The sequence below is a fragment of the Aythya ferina genome (assembly GCF_964211825.1).
Source record: "Aythya ferina genome assembly, chromosome: 4".
NCBI lineage: Eukaryota > Metazoa > Chordata > Aves > Anseriformes > Anatidae > Aythya > Aythya ferina.
The window spans coordinates 27,001,575-27,017,472 of record NC_140300.1 but is presented as its reverse complement, the minus strand read 5'-3'; the positions used below and the strand labels follow the sequence as shown (position 1 = coordinate 27,017,472).

At 34.3% G+C, this 15,898-nt stretch overlaps 1 protein-coding gene across 2 annotated transcripts in view; it reads left to right on the top strand.

The window, feature by feature from the left end:
* CORIN (corin, serine peptidase) overlaps positions 1-15,898 on the top strand; it is a 134,362-nt gene that overhangs the window by 99,703 nt on the left and 18,761 nt on the right. For both annotated transcript variants that reach the window (XM_084516696.1, XM_084516695.1), the window contains 5 exons: positions 450-595; positions 2,800-2,907; positions 6,997-7,110; positions 9,077-9,187; positions 10,765-10,894. In XM_084516696.1, coding sequence (XP_084372822.1) covers positions 450-595; positions 2,800-2,907; positions 6,997-7,110; positions 9,077-9,187; positions 10,765-10,894 — 609 coding nt within the window. The remainder of the gene's footprint in view (positions 1-449; positions 596-2,799; positions 2,908-6,996; positions 7,111-9,076; positions 9,188-10,764; positions 10,895-15,898) is intronic.

The following is a 15,898-nucleotide window of genomic DNA, read 5'->3' as shown; positions in this document are numbered from 1 at the left end:
TGTCAGAGACAAAACTTTTTTCAACACTATACTGCTCTTTGAATGATGTGCATAGTGCAGTGGTTTCTGAGGTAGCATTATCAGAAGAAGTAGAATTTTATAGGTACAAAATGTGTTTGGCTTGTTTGTTCCTTCCTGAGGGAGGACAGTTAGTGTTTCTTAGAAAAGGTTTTCTGTTGTCCTTATGGACAAGAGGATAGGTATAAGTAGTTATATTTGGTTATTGTAATTCAGATAATAGTTTGTATACTGTAATTTAAACTCATGTTTCAACAGTAACAATATATCTTTATTAACTATAAAGATTAATCAGATATATAAATACCTGATTAACTGATTTTTCCTTTATTTCCATCTATAATTTTGGCTAGGATTATTAGCTCTCAATACCTGGGAATTTCTAAGACTTTTATTCAGCTATTTTGTTTAATTCCACTTTGTCTCCTCAGGACATTATGTGTACAGTCTAAGGAACGCTGTGAGTCTGTGCTTGGGATTGTAGGTCTGCAGTGGCCGGAGGACACTGACTGCACTCAGTTTCCAGATGAGAACTCAGACAACCAAACTTGTCTAACACCAGATGAAGGTGTAGAAGGTAACTCCTACAAATACACATAACAGGAAATTAAAGATTAATTGTGTTCCCAATGACACTGACTTGTGTTTTGTTTGTTTTTGTTTTCATACCTCCACTTTAAATTATAATATGCCACGTAGGGTGACTTTTTTTGTCAAGTAACTGTGAGAATGATTCCAAATCAGATTGCAGAGTGTTTTGACACCTACAGTTTGCATATAAGAGGATTATTTTTTTCTAGAAAAAGAAATCTATTTGAAGAAAGGATCAATTACTCTCAATCTTTGAAAGTAAGTGTTTGAGATTTGGTGCTATTAGCACACCTACGTCTTGCTTGCGTTTAGTGCTTTTACTTCACTTTTTTTAACCAATCTAGATTATATAATGATGCTTTTCCAACAGGAGGTAAACTCTTGATAATCGTAAAAACAAAAAAAAGGGAATAGCTGAGCCCCATGACATCTTTGAGAAAAATATTTTGATGTTAGTGTCTTTGCCAGCTATTGTTAATTCATTTTTGTTGTTGTTTGGTGATTTATGTATTTTAAGAGATCTGTGCCAAACCAGCTTCAGCAGCAACTGACAAACTGCTGTTTCTTGAGTTCAACCATACTCCTACTCATTGTGGGTATCAACATGGAACAAAATAATGGAATTACCTTAAATGATTATACGTGTTCTTTGGTTAAAGAGGCTGGCTGTACTTTTTCTTCTGCCACTGGTCATCTAATGTGAGGTCTGAGGATTATGATGTCTTTTTTTTTTTTTTTTTTTTTTTTTTTTTTTTTTTTTTCCCTTGCCAAAAATGCCAGTAAAGTTTCTGGGAAAATATTAAAATGGTGTGTACTAGACTGCCCACAATGTACTGATCATGTTTAGTTCTTATTCTTTTTCTCCCAGTCACCTGTGCGGTGATGATAATCTTTCCACAATTTTTCTTTTGATCTTTTCTTTTTCACTGAAGCATATGCAGCAATAAGTACCATTTCTTCAAGCAAAGTGCATGTGCACTTACATAATTTTGAAAGTTTAATAAGATGTATGATACCATAGTAATGAAATCCTCTGTCATGGCACTCTGAGAGACAATGAAATAATTTCCTTCTACAGCGAAGGGCTAATGAAAAGGAATATTATTATTAAGGAGTATGTAGGAACATAAAAGCAAACTCTTGACACAACAAGGTGAGATAAAGAAATATAATGTGATTTAATTTTCTGTGTTATAAAATGTCTTTCAGTCTTCCTGCCTGTGTTGTTAGATCATTTGGCTTTGAAACCTAACATATAATGCTGATATTTTAAATATACTACAGTATACAGGACTAGTATATTCAATTTTTAGAGTTAAATTCTGTTCACTTATTTAAAAAAAAAAAAAAAAAAAAAAAGAATTTCAAAAATTTTCACTTTAACTAGACAGAATCTGCCTACTTGGTTGACTCATTACTTTTTATTCATCCTAGCATTGAACTAGATAATCCTGGAAAATGAATGATAAAGGAGATGTTGTTAGTGTTCTTTTAGAAACAGTGTAACTAATAACGGGGTCTTATCAGAATTGTCTTTGGGTTTGACACACTTACTACTAAAAAGTTATGTTGATTCAATGGCAGATTTCTACTAATTAACACTGCTGGTTAGAGTCAGTCTTCCCTGCAAAATTTAAAATCTTATAGAAATATTTCTGAATAAACATATATAACAAAAGATACTAAGAATCTTAAGAACATAAAAATATTAATGATTACAAACTATTGATGATTTTCCAAATTAATCTATAATTGACAGAGTTATTACAATGTGCTGAATTATTCAACTTCTCTTTCAATCAGTGCTGAATACTGCCGGCCAAGACAGCACGCAGTGTAAATTTAGTTGTTTTCATTATGTTATTCTTAAATGATGATCTATTTCTGCTTCATGCAACACCACAGGAGTGAAGAAGGTTGCTAGAAAATGCACATCCACAGTCTAAACATTTTATGTTGGTAATCTGTCATAGTTTTAAAATATGACAGAGGGTAACGTGTGAGGCAGAGCTCTGGGAAATGTTCCACCCCATTCACAGTGCAATTGTTAAGAACAGTCTTATCTGCTACACAGTTCCAATTTAGTGTTTCAAAAGGCTTCTATTCTTGTCTCAGTGATAAATAAGTGCTCATGACAATTAACCTTTCAGTTTATGGAGTCTTGTTTCTCTCTTTCCTTGTTATTGGCAGAATGCTCACCCAGTCACTTCAAATGCCGTTCTGGGAGGTGTGTCCTTGCATCCAGGAGATGTGATGGTCAAGCCGACTGTGAGGATGATAGTGATGAAGACAGCTGTGGTAAATAAGGGGAGGGTACTCTCCAAACAAACAGTAGTTGAAGCATTAGAAAATATGTTGATTTTCTTCAGTTAATTCAGCCATAGCATGACAGCCTGTGGAATAAGCTTGATTTTCTGCCAGAAAAATGTAATTGAAAGTGATTTTTTTTTTTTTTTTTAAGACTAGTGGCAGTAAAAATACTTTAGCAAGAATTATTCTTGATTAATGTCAATACAATTTATGATATTTGATTACTGAGATTCTGCTAACTGTGTTCCAGGATGTTTGAGTATTTATTTATTAATCAAGATAAAAAATGCTGCAGATTGATTGATTGATTTATTTTTGTATTGGTGGAGGTTCTAATGAGCTAGAATGTGGCTGTCTGGCAGTTTAAATCTTGAATTTGTTGATGTAATTTTAAATGTATACACAGTAACGTTCTCATTAACAGAAGATCTGTGCTTAGCGAAGTGAATTCTGGTCAACCTCTAGCAATCAGTACAAGTATAAAGTGGTAGCCACAAAATTTATTCTCCAGTACATTTCAGAGCTAATTTATGGTAGAGAAGCTGTTGACTCTCAACTTAAGGAGATGTCTTGAGCTTGAGAATAACCAACAAATCTCTTGGTCACTATATGTCTTTGTATGTGCTGGCAGGAATATTGTGAGAAAGAGAAGGGAGTTTGTACAGTTTCCTTATGTGTCTAGGGCGTGGGCTCTGTGGAATTCTGCATGTTGTCCTGTTATCACTAGAGGCAAAAGGAATAATTATAAATCATTATAAAGGATTTAGAGATGATGCATGAATACAAGTAAAGGATTGGAATGTTCTAGGTGTGTAGGGCTAATGTGTACAACCTGTTTTAACAGAGAACAGGTTAAAAGGTGATGGAAGTAATTAAGGGGGCAACAAAATTGCAGCAATGAAAGATTTTTCACTCTGCTGCACAAACATTAAAATAAGATCCAACAGCTGAAAGCTGAAGCCAGATTAAAATTCAAGCTTGTAATCTCTATGAAGTTCTACTTTTTCTTTAGGAGCAGGTTGTTTTAATGATTGGAGTAATCGAGGCATTATTTGTCAGTAAGGAGTGATGTATTCTCATTCTCTGGGAGGTTTCAAATCAAGATTGCATTCTGTCTGCTCTTCATTCAATTCACCCTCCACCCTCACCCCTGCTAAAGGAAGGAAAAAAAAAAAAAAAAAAAGATTGTAAAATATGGTTTAATTCTAGGTCATTTTGGATTACAAGGGCAGAGCTGATGATCAAGGTGACTTTCAGAGTTGATAACCTTTTGAATCAATTGTCTTGAATGTCCTCCCCAGAGTTGATAACCTTTTGAATCAATTGTCTTGAATGTCCTCCCAACAAAACATTATTTATAGCCACCTGTTTTAACTCTTTAGAACACTAATTACCACGTGTCTTTTAGGGTAATTTTATTCTCCTAGACATTAACATGTGAAATACTGCTCTAAAATATAACATTAATTTTTCCAGTAGATCTCTGTCTGTCTCTATAGTCTAGACAGAATGTCAGTAGCAATCAGCAGAATTCTTATCAGCTTCTATAAATATGGAAAGCTCTATCTGCTAGGTAATTACAGTTGTCAGTGACATTACATTGACCAGGGGTAATGCTGGTGCTGAAGAACAGGCAGTCCTTGTAGAGCTCCAGAAGTAACAGTTTCTGACTCATTTATATTCCATGTGTGCAGGACAAAATAAAAACCTGTTGAACTTCCTATGTGTAAATGACAAGCCTGCATTTTCTGAGCTTTATCCTTTGAAATTGTTTTATGTTATTAAATAACAGTCAGCAAACAAATTAAAAATATTGAAGCATCTTTAAAGGACAGTCAAAGCTCCATTAGGTTTCACAGTGAAGAGAGGAAGAAGCTGGCGGAGACCAACTGCAGTATTTGGATAATCAAGCTATTGTTTCCAAAAATGTAAGATAGAACCATCCAAAGGGAGTAAGGTATATTTGGGCCATGAGTAGGGCTGCAACCCCTGTCTGCACTGTGAGAGAAAAGCGTGGTGGTCTTAATAATGTGAAACCCTATCTCTTGTCAAAACATACTTTTGAGATGGGAGTACTGTAAATATGGATGTGAGTAATGTAAATATGGATGAGTTTTCTGACCTCCATTTTCATTTCCATTTCATTATAATTAAATTTAAAAATGTATGTTATCCAAATATATGGAGGAGCAATAAGAATAAATGGTAGATGGCCTTCCTCCAACAAAACAGTATATTTGAACACTGAATTCAGTAAGTAATTAATTTTTCCCAGGGAGTTGTCTCTGTGTTTGCCTATGTTGCCCTCAAAGATGAACTTTGGAGTGTAATGGAACATTTCACAATATAAAACTATAATGTGTGATGAAGGGAAAAAGCAAATAAAAATTTAATTAATTGTAAACACTTCAGCTAAAAAATTGCAAGGTTTAAAATGAGATTTTTTTCAAAGCTTTTTTATTTTATTTTCATATCAAGTTCCTAACATTACTGACATCCTTTGTTCTTTATTAGAGTAAAGGTTTTGTTTGGTTTCAATTAATTTTTGATTAATGATTATCAGAAATACTGTCCAGAAGGAGACCTGGAAAATGGCCATGCCTAAGAAAGTTCTTTGATCATGTGGAGTTAGTTTCATGGGTTCAAGACTGTTTTTTCTCTGTGTGTTTAATGTTTTTTTTTTGTTTGTTTGTTTTTTCCACATGGTTTATATAATCTAAACAAATTAAGCTCTCCATACATCCAGTTACAGTTAAACCTGATTAGATTTTTCTAGTAATCATATGAGCTAGTAGTGATTCTCTGGCTCATGTTTGTAAAATAATCACTTCTAAAATAACACTTTGAAACAATTTATCACTTACCAAATGCTGATATGTGCTGCTGCTGTTCCAGATCCAAGAAAATAGAGGTGCTGCTTCAAATACACTGTGTGAGCAGAGATCCAAACTATTTGTGTGTGGGCATCAGGGCTGTCACCTGAATTTGAGCTTGGATTAAAATGAAAGCTGTTACTGTCAGCTGCAGAACAGGCCAAACAAGGCAATCAAACCTTTTTTTTTAAAAAAAAAAAATAATAAAAATATTTATTTATTTAGGAAACATACTTAGGCATTTTACTTAGGAGTTTTTATGGCCTCCTCTAAAATCTGAATGTCAGATGTGCAGGACTTTGACATTAGTACATCAGAATATTCTGTACTTCAAACTGGTATCAGCAGCATGCTTTATTAGTTGATAAAAACAAGTAAAGAATTAAGATGAGATAACTTTTTTTTCTTTTTTTTTTTTTTTTTTTCCTAAAAGATACGTTAGGCCATTCTTAATTTCATCTAGTTAACAAACAGGAATTTTATTGTCAAAGTGCTTTGACACAGTTTTATAAATATTCCTCCTGAAATCAATGAGGCTGGTTTGCAGGACTTTGAAGAGGCAATAAGGTTGTGTTCCCAGCATAACAATGACTCTGGAAGATTTATACATCTATAGGGGCTTTCTATTATTTTAAAACTGGCTTAGTCACAGATTATGCAATCAAGAAAAATGTTAACGCTCAGAACTTGGAGTATCTCTCTACCTTTCATTGTGATCTGCATTAGTTTCTGTATCAGCACTACCAAAAGTACATATTTCTACACTACTTCATGTAGTGTGCTTTTAAAGGACATGCCACAGACTTCAGGATTATAAATGTTTATGTATCTAATGAAAATGCCTTTCCATTTCCACTTAATTTGTATATGTTTGCATTCACATTTATTAGTAAATGCATTTGGGGAGTGGTGGTTTATGGGGCTTGAGAAAACTGAGCTAATGCCTAAATCTTTATTTATAGCACATGTAGCACAATATGGATTACTCTTTGAAAAGCATTGAAGTGTGATGTATTTTTATACCCATTTAACAAGTATGCACTGTGACGATCTTACTTTCATTTCTTCATTAGTAACTATTCTTGGTAACTTCTGAAGTTAATAGCACAACTATTTTGGATGTTTCAAGATTATTAAGGAGGAACAAAACAGTTGATTTTATATTGCATGCAAATATTTCAAAACTGTGATTCTCTACCACCAGGCTGTGGAGAAAGGGGTCTTTGGGAGTGTCCTTTGAAGAAGATGTGCATCAAACACACGATGATCTGTGATGGTTTCCCAGACTGCCCTGACATGATGGATGAAAAGAACTGCTGTAAGGGTTTATGCAGTTTGTTAATCCTGTAAAGTGCTGATCACATTTTTGGGATCTGCTGGAGCTGCCCTGTCTTTTTCCAAACCACAGCTGACTCCTGGGGTGAGAAGAGCTGGAATACCTGTGAACAGCAGCTGCTTTGCAGGCTCCCACTCGGCACATGAAGCCAGGAGCGCGTGCTGTGAAATGTTAGCTTCACTTTCATGACTATATTAGTGGTACCCTGAATTCTCTTCTTTTGAGAAAACCAGATAGTGTTTTCTCAAAGACAGAAACTGGGAAAAGCACGCTGAGTTGAGATTCAGCCTACACAAGTAAGAAGAGATGCTTGGTAAAGTTGGTTGAAAGTCAAAATTTTACTTCTCTTGGCAATCCTAGTATTTCAGAACTTTTGCTGGGATTTTAAAATATAATTTTACAAAAAAAAAAAAAAAAAAAAAAGAAAGAAAAGAAAAGCAAGCAAACAAAAAATTGTTCCTGAGCCTCTGGAGTTCTGTTGACAGAGATAGGATGGTGGGCATATTTTATGTGCTATGTTGAGCAGATGAATATATTTGCCAAAATGACTGACAATGAGGATATATCACTGGATACGAGGCTCCTTTTCTTTGAGAAAAGGCAGCTCACAGAACTTTTCTTAATTTGCTGTCCACTGTGAAGATTATGCCAGTTGTCTTCTAAGCGGTCTGTGTGCTACCATCTAAAAAATGGAAGGAGGTTTTAAGACCTCTACCATTTCCAGCCAGGTTATACACAACTAATCATCTCTTATAGAAAGCACATCACTACTTTTTTTTTTTCTTTTTTTTTTTTTTTTTTTTTTTTCTGGATTTCATGTGAAAATTGACGTAAGCTCTGTAGTTCTTGGTGCTTTTTGACCTAGACAGTGAGAAACCCCATAGACCAAAGAACCAAGCCATGCTGTCTCAGGAAAGCTGGGAGACTTCAGCTGCATAGCACATATATCTTTTATGAGTTCAATAGTGCTTCACAGTCTTTAACATACTTTTCTCACAGTAAAGATCACTTATATCACAATAGGAAGCATCGGTGGTTATACCTATATGATTTTTACTGTGGATTACTTTTTTTTTGCACTAGTGTTGCAAAGAAATGCTTGGTTTGTATGGCTATATAGACTATACAACAGCCAGACGTAGGCACAGCTGAATGCATCTTTCTTCCATGCACTCTCTTCCTCTCCTTTCCCCAGCTCAAAATTCCCTGGTGATGAGGTTTACATAGAAGCTGGAGAGAAGTGTATTAGTGAGGAAGGTGCTGTAATGCTAAACACTTGCCTTTTAGGAGAGGATTTGCTGTGTTTGGAGGAAAGCTTAAAGTCACTTCAAGATCTAAGTACTTGTGGTTCCTGCACTGGATGGAGGTTCAGGAAGTCCCTGTCCAACGCTGCCAGCTGGCAACCAGGCATACACTGGAGGATGTCTGAATGTACATCTCATGTCTCAAATGGGCTTAAAAATAATCCCACAATTTTAGATGGCAAATAGAATCTGAAAGTGAATGCAGAGTTGCTTTGGATTAAAGGAAATATATTTGCATTACTGTAAAATAACTTTTTCAAAGAACATGAATAAATAAAAAAAAAAAATCGGGACACTAGGAAGCAAGGAACACCATATTTTTACTTAAAGCTTGTGAGAGGCTTAGACTACTTTTGTATGACAAGACCACAAAAAATATTAAGTAAATAAAAATCATTTGGAACATACACCACAGATCTTGCTGTTTCCAGACATCTTTCCTCCCCTTTGGGTAGTGGTGCTGTCTGCAACTATGTGGTGGTGTCTATCCTGAGTTTTGTCACAAATGTTTCGCTTGCTCTGTAAATCTGATTTACCTTCTCCCTCCTTCACTTTTTTTTTTTCTTCTTTTTTTTCCAGTCTCAATGTGCATTTCATGCTGATCATCTCTTTCTCAGTGTGAACTGCATTTTTCTTCCTTGCAGCATTTTGTGAGGAGCATGAGCTCGAGTGTGCCAACCATGAATGCGTGCCACGTGAGCTCTGGTGTGATGGACAAGCAGACTGCAGTGACAGCTCTGATGAATGGGACTGTGGTAAGTTTCTGTTGTGGTGCACTCTGACTGGAATTGATATTTGGGTGATGGTATTATTAATGGTGATTTGATTTAGAATATAATTGCAGTGGTGGAGAATTTCTCCTTTTTTACCAGGAGAGACTGGGTTGAAGTTGATGAAGCATGCAAGAAAGTGGGCAAAAAAGAAAGGAAAAGCTCGGTGTTAGGTGTCCCAGAAAGATATAAGAGAAGTGACAAGGCAGATAACTTCAAAATGACTTATAAAATCTGGAAAGTGCTGTGGACAGATAAGAATTTGGACAAAACTTCTAAGCCCTGATTCTGTACTCACGAAATTCAGTGTGACATTCCAACTAAATGCAATGGTGCAGAAGAAATTATGAGAAGAAGATAGTACTTGCAGGTCCCTTTGCCTTGTTTAGAGATCCGTAGAATAATGTAACGTGCCAGTGCTGACCATATAGATAGTAGGCCTCATGCTTTTATGTGTAGAACTCTCCAAGCATTTTTCTTTACATAAAAGTTAAGGTGAATTTCAATAAAGCAACAACAACAACAAAACTGAAAAGAAGCATATTGGAAACTAGTAACTCTGAAATTTCACTTAGTTAACAATTATTTGTGTACATGACAGTAGTTTATATTACTAAGTTTTGAGATGTTTTGTGTGTTGCTTTAAATATAGAAAGAAGGTATGCCATGGCTTATAGAAGCACATAAATTTTGTATTCATATTGAAGTAAATTGTATAAGCATTTTTTAAAATATTTATCATTAGCATTAATATACAATAAAATTTAATAAAAGCTATACAAGAATGAAGAAAAGCTCTAGAATTTCATGTTTGAAAAGTTATAATCTAAGATGAATGCATATTTTTCTTGGGAAAAAGAGGAGGGATGCAAAAGCATCTTCAGCATATAGCAGAAATGCTTAATGGCTGCATTAAGATTATTACCTAAAACCACATACATTGGGGGAAAAAGGCATCCCACAATCTTTTGAGGAATCCTAGAAAGGAAAGGGATTTAAATTCCCACTTATGCATTTTGGGCGATTCTGAGATACTTATTATGTGTGATAAGAACAGTTCACACTCTTTTAAACAAGAGAGAAGTAATGGTCATAATTTTTCTTGTAAAAAGTAGCTGGTTTTCATTTCTTGAATTAGAGCCCCATATTGTTAACAGGCACAATGCATATTACTGAGAATCAAATGATGGTATCACTCCTATGTCAAGCAGCACTTATCCCTCAAGCTTCTTTAGTAATTTCAGCTGAGCTCTTTGTCAGGTAAAATATCATTTAACAAGATTGAGGCTTTCATAAACCCATGTTAACCTGTACTTGTGAGTTAAGAGTATCCTGGTTTATTCTACCTTCAAGATGTCTTTGTTTAGTGTCTCATCCTGTTCATTGTTATCAAGATTTTCACAGCTATGGTTGCCTTGATTTTAAGTCACAGAGCTATTGAGAATATAAAGTCAGCAAAAATGCCAGTGTATTGGGAGTACGTATCTTTGGGTTTTCAGTGTGCCATATATAAAAATAATCATGTGAATTAATAGTAAAGTTATTTTTCTTTTTCTTCACAGTTACCCTGTCTAAAAACATGAATTCCTTGATGTTTCTGACCATTCACAGGTCAGCTGCTGATAACCATGTTTGTGCTGATGAGTGGCAAGAAAATTTGAGTCAACTGGCCTGCAATCAAATGGGTTTCGGGTAAGGTCAGTAGTTTGTAGCACTGATGAATTTCTTAGTCCAATGGGAGTGATGAAGTTAAATGTGAATGATCATTGATCCCTGTGACCCATGCAATGGTAGACATAGTGTGGAAGTACTTAATATAAGGAAAAGAATAGTGGAATTTTGTCATGTCATGAAATATGTCAGAAACAAAAGCTGGCTAAAATCTAGGCACTTTCACCATTTTGTAAGCACTGCATGATTGTTAAAAGAGTCTGTTGAAAAGATAATGTCTTGTCATGAACTTGCAGTTATTTCCAAGGCTCAGAATTGTCTGGAAGTGTGTTACTCTGTATCTCCCTAAAGAATTAATGCAGAATTGTCTTATGAAAGAAAGGAAAGTTTCTCTGGGTTCTGTAATAAATACAGTGAGATAGGCAACCAGATATATTTAATTTAGGTGTCCCTGAACAGAGATTTGGAAATGATAGTGTTTTCTGTGTGGATCTTGGGGAAAAAAATATACATGTATGCATCTTTCTTATTGCATGCACACTATCATCTGCTTGACATCCAAAGCTATCTTCTACTAAGACAAGCCTGATGGTATAGAAGGATATCTTTTGCCAGTGTCTGATCATAAATCGGATTAAGAAATCTCTTTTCTATCCGGCTTTTATCACTATGTAAATTGACATTCAATCTTATTCTTTGTACCTTTCTCAGAAAACAGAGGAGGATAAAGACCCTTTACAGTGTCTGCACTTAACCTAGTCTGCATTATTACCTTGCACTGCATGGGTGCTTAACATCATTTCTAACAGATGCCCCTGAATTCAAGACCACCTGCACTGAACAGAGTACCCGCCATTCTAACACACAGTAATTCTGTATTGCTCTAACTGATTTAGTATATCTAAATAACGTTGACATTATCTTTATGCTTTACCTTCATGTAACTTCCTAATAAGCTTAAGCTCCTTTGGTACCTTCAAAAACAGTCAATTGCTTTTGGAACTACTTAGTTATCTAAAAATAAGCTGATAATCTTTATATCAGTCAAGTTTTATTTATTTATTTATTGATATCTTGGTCTCAAAACCTTAATATAAAATATTCTTCATTTTCTTATAATGGTTGCTGTTAGGAAAATGGAAAAGGTATTAAATTATCTCAAGACCTCTGATCCCTTCCTTTTTTACCAAGGTTTGTCTAGGATGAAATTATCATCAGTTGAAACGTACATTTTCCTGCTTCTTTAGTGAGACTTGTTAACAGAAGTAATTATCAACCCTATCACTTCGAATAAATGTATCAGAGGCAAATATTTCTTAAATCTCACAGATCCATTTTCTAAAAGGGGAAGACTAATAATAATTTTTCTACAAATTCTTTTTGATGATAGGTGATTATGTGAAGTGCAGTGTGAATTTTAATTTCAGATATGAAGTCTATAGCTTCAGTCTGATTTTAATATTCAATTTTAATTCTTCCTTCTGATAGCTCAGAAAACCAAAGTAATGTTTGTCTTTCCCTTTCTTTGTGCCTGATTTTGTCAGTCATCTGAAGCTTGATTTCCTTAGCTGTTCTCTGTGTTTGTGGGAGCTGGCACTGCTGAAAATACAGTGGATTAGTTTTGAAGAAGATCAGTAAGAAAAACATAGGTTGTAATGCATACACCAAAACTAATGTCATAAAGGAGTGAGTAAATATAGTTATTTAACTCTTCTTTTAACATTGCATGAGGGTTCAGTGAACATGTCCCAGAATATTTGTCTATGTAGTAAAGGGACAAGATTTAATACTACATTAACAATAATAATAATAATTCATATCTGTGTAAAATCAGATCTAATGCCATAGATTTCACCTGTTTGCTATTACGTTCTGCATTATTTATTTGACTTAAGATGGCAAGAAAGGCTGAATATGATGTTGATACCACTGGTGTATTTAATAAGTTATTTCCAGTTGCCACTAAGGTTGCAGGTAAATTGGACTGCATGTTATGTAGAGCACAAATACAGACCAAAGAAATTTTGGTCAATCCTTTTTATCTATCCATCTACCTACCTATCTATCTTAATGAAGATAACATATTTTAAGCAATGTTTTACTTCAGTTATTCCCAATATGAAATATTTCATTTCAGCAAATTAAAGATGTGAATGTAAAAACAATTGTCCATATTGTGCCACAGTGCAGAAACCACCAGTTGTGTGGCTATGCAAATTTATTTAATAATGACTTATGATTATACTTGATTTAATAGATCTCTTTTTATTCTTAGAGAAAAACAGTTCAAAGTTGAGACTTATTAATAACTCAGACCTGGAATTGCAATGAATGGTATCATATGGTATTTTTATTTTCTATATAACTCTGCAACATATTGTTCATAGCTGTGTCTGGTGTTTTCCCAAATGACAAACCTCAATTGCTATATAATGTTGTCATGTTTAAAATATGAAAATAATGTCTTTCTAACAACTTGTAGATATCTTTAATTCTTCAGCCAATATTGATCTGAAAAAAAAAAAATGAAGATAATTTAATGACAGCAATTAAAATTAGATTAATTTAGCTGATAGTTGTAACAGATTTGACAAAATAACAAGCTGTTTGTTTGTTTGGGAAGCATAAGCATGGTATCTGAAGCAACATTAAAGGTAATGCTGTTCTGACTCTTATACAAAACTCAAACTGTTTTCCTGGCTGTCAACCAATTGTGATTCCACATATGCTGGTGTTTTTTTTTGTTTTTGTTTTTGTTTTTTTTTTTTATGTTGGTTTTACACAACACAGCACATGCAATGTGTTGTGTGATGTGTGATGCAACATCACAAAAAAAAAAAGTGCAAGTTCCAAGAATTGCGTGAAAGGCTTTGGACTGATGGTGACTGTTGCTCAAATTATGCAACGCACGTTCTTAACAGTTCTTTTGTTTTCCTCTAGTGCAAAATGAGTGTTATATGCAAAGTGAACTTCTGTTTATAATGCTAAGAGCCTAAGGGGAACTGTTTGTAGAGTTCAAATCTTTGATTTTGTAAAGATTACAGCCTGAGAGAACTGTTATGTCACCTGATAAGACAATCTGTTCATCTCAGGCCAGATGATTTTGTTCATAGACTGAGTCCCACTTTTATGTACAGTAGAGCATGTCTCTGGCAATTGGTTTTCCTGCTACCACAGAGAACAAAGCAACAATTGCCATCATTTTCTCAGGTCAACATTAGCTATATTGGTTACATACACTAGCACATGGTGTGTGCTAGAGACTGTGTTGCTGAAGATATGCATACTGTGCTTGTTCAGAATATTGTTATGTTCAGAGACTTGTCTTGATATTTAGTTGAAGAAAGCCCTTTTCACATATTCTGAGGTCTGCTTTATTGTTAATGAAATGGTGATGATAAAAACATGGCCTGCTCAGATCTAAAAATTGACAAAATGCGAAGTTAGTGGAATTGTTTGGTTATTTTATGGCATTTGAGTGGAATAGTTTCTCTTTCTTTTTTGCACTAGGATGATTATGGTAGCAAATGTCATAATGATAAACTTCAGCAGCTTGTACCCAGTAGAGTACAGGAGAATTTTAACTGATCTGCCTGGTCTAGTATAGCTGTATAGTCATAGCTGTTTACCAAGTGAGTTGTTCATAAAAATCTGCAGTAAGCTCTGCTACCTTTTCCTGGAGGCTGCACCACTGGTGATCCACAGAAACAGGTAGCTCCTTTTTCTGATCTCTTGCTCCTGCCTGGCTTTTTTCCCCTCTGAATGTTTTCTCATCCTATCTCTTTCGTACACCATTCTCTAATAATATTTGCTCATATATATGCAGTCAAGCTGCTGGAGCAATAATCCCTTTTTTTCATCACCTGAATTACTATGTTCTCTAATTACTTTATAATTATTTCTGTATCAGGAATTAAGGAAGTAGAGTGTATGTAATGTCTTATATGCTTAAAAACATCACAGAAACACAAAATTGAATGTTTCTGTCCTATCCACAGTAGAAAATTAAATTTTTGAATTTAACCTACTTTATTTTCTCCAAGAATAAACATGACATTTAGGAAATAAAATGCAGAGAATGAAGTATTGGAACATGCTAATTGATTTGAAATTAATATTCTCTCAATAGAATATATAATGTGCTTGACCTACCTTGAATATATTTACATTGTCCCTGTCTGCAGTGTGTCCTCTTTTTAGAGGTTTAACAATATAGAGATTTCTTTAGATTGCATTTATTTTATTAAGAGAAACAACAAATAATTACCAAATAAGATTTACTGAAAATAACATTACAAGTTCTAGTTGACATGGAAGACTTGGTTCATCACTGCTCAAAATTATTAAAACAATGTTAAAATGCAGTTATACATAGACTTTAAGCAGCATATTAGAGATGTATTCGTCTATATCTGATAGTTTATGTCTCATCTGTCACATACATATGTATTTTGCAATATATAAAGTTATTTAGAGAAGGCTTTTTTGAAGAAATTTCAAACTAATAAGTCTTTGCAAATTGTAATGATTGCTTCAAGACCATATTAATAATATGGTCACTTGCCTCTTGCCTCTTATAACACTTGTTGTCTGCATGATTGGATACTTTTCCTTCTTTAAGTAAAAAGGTAATTGTTATTAGTGCTGACTAAAAAAATTAAAAAGATATGTGGATACTGTCAACCATAGAAAGGTTGTTATTTTAATGGTTGATCACAAATACTTTTTCCAAACTATGTTATGTCCCAGCTTGTACAAATGACATTATAATAAACATTTTTTATTTTTTTTTCCCTGGGGCTTTCAAATCAAATTTGCTGAGTTTAAAACTACACAGATATTAAATCTGTACAGACAGGAAACAGATGCTGTTCTAGCTCTGAAATAGGCCTAATTTGTTTTATATTAGTGCCCATACACATGTTATTCATTACCTTCTGGAACAACACAAGACTTCCTTTTTCAAGCCTGTTGTCACATGCATCTAAAACCAATAGAAGCTGAACAGAAGAATGTTACTGTTAC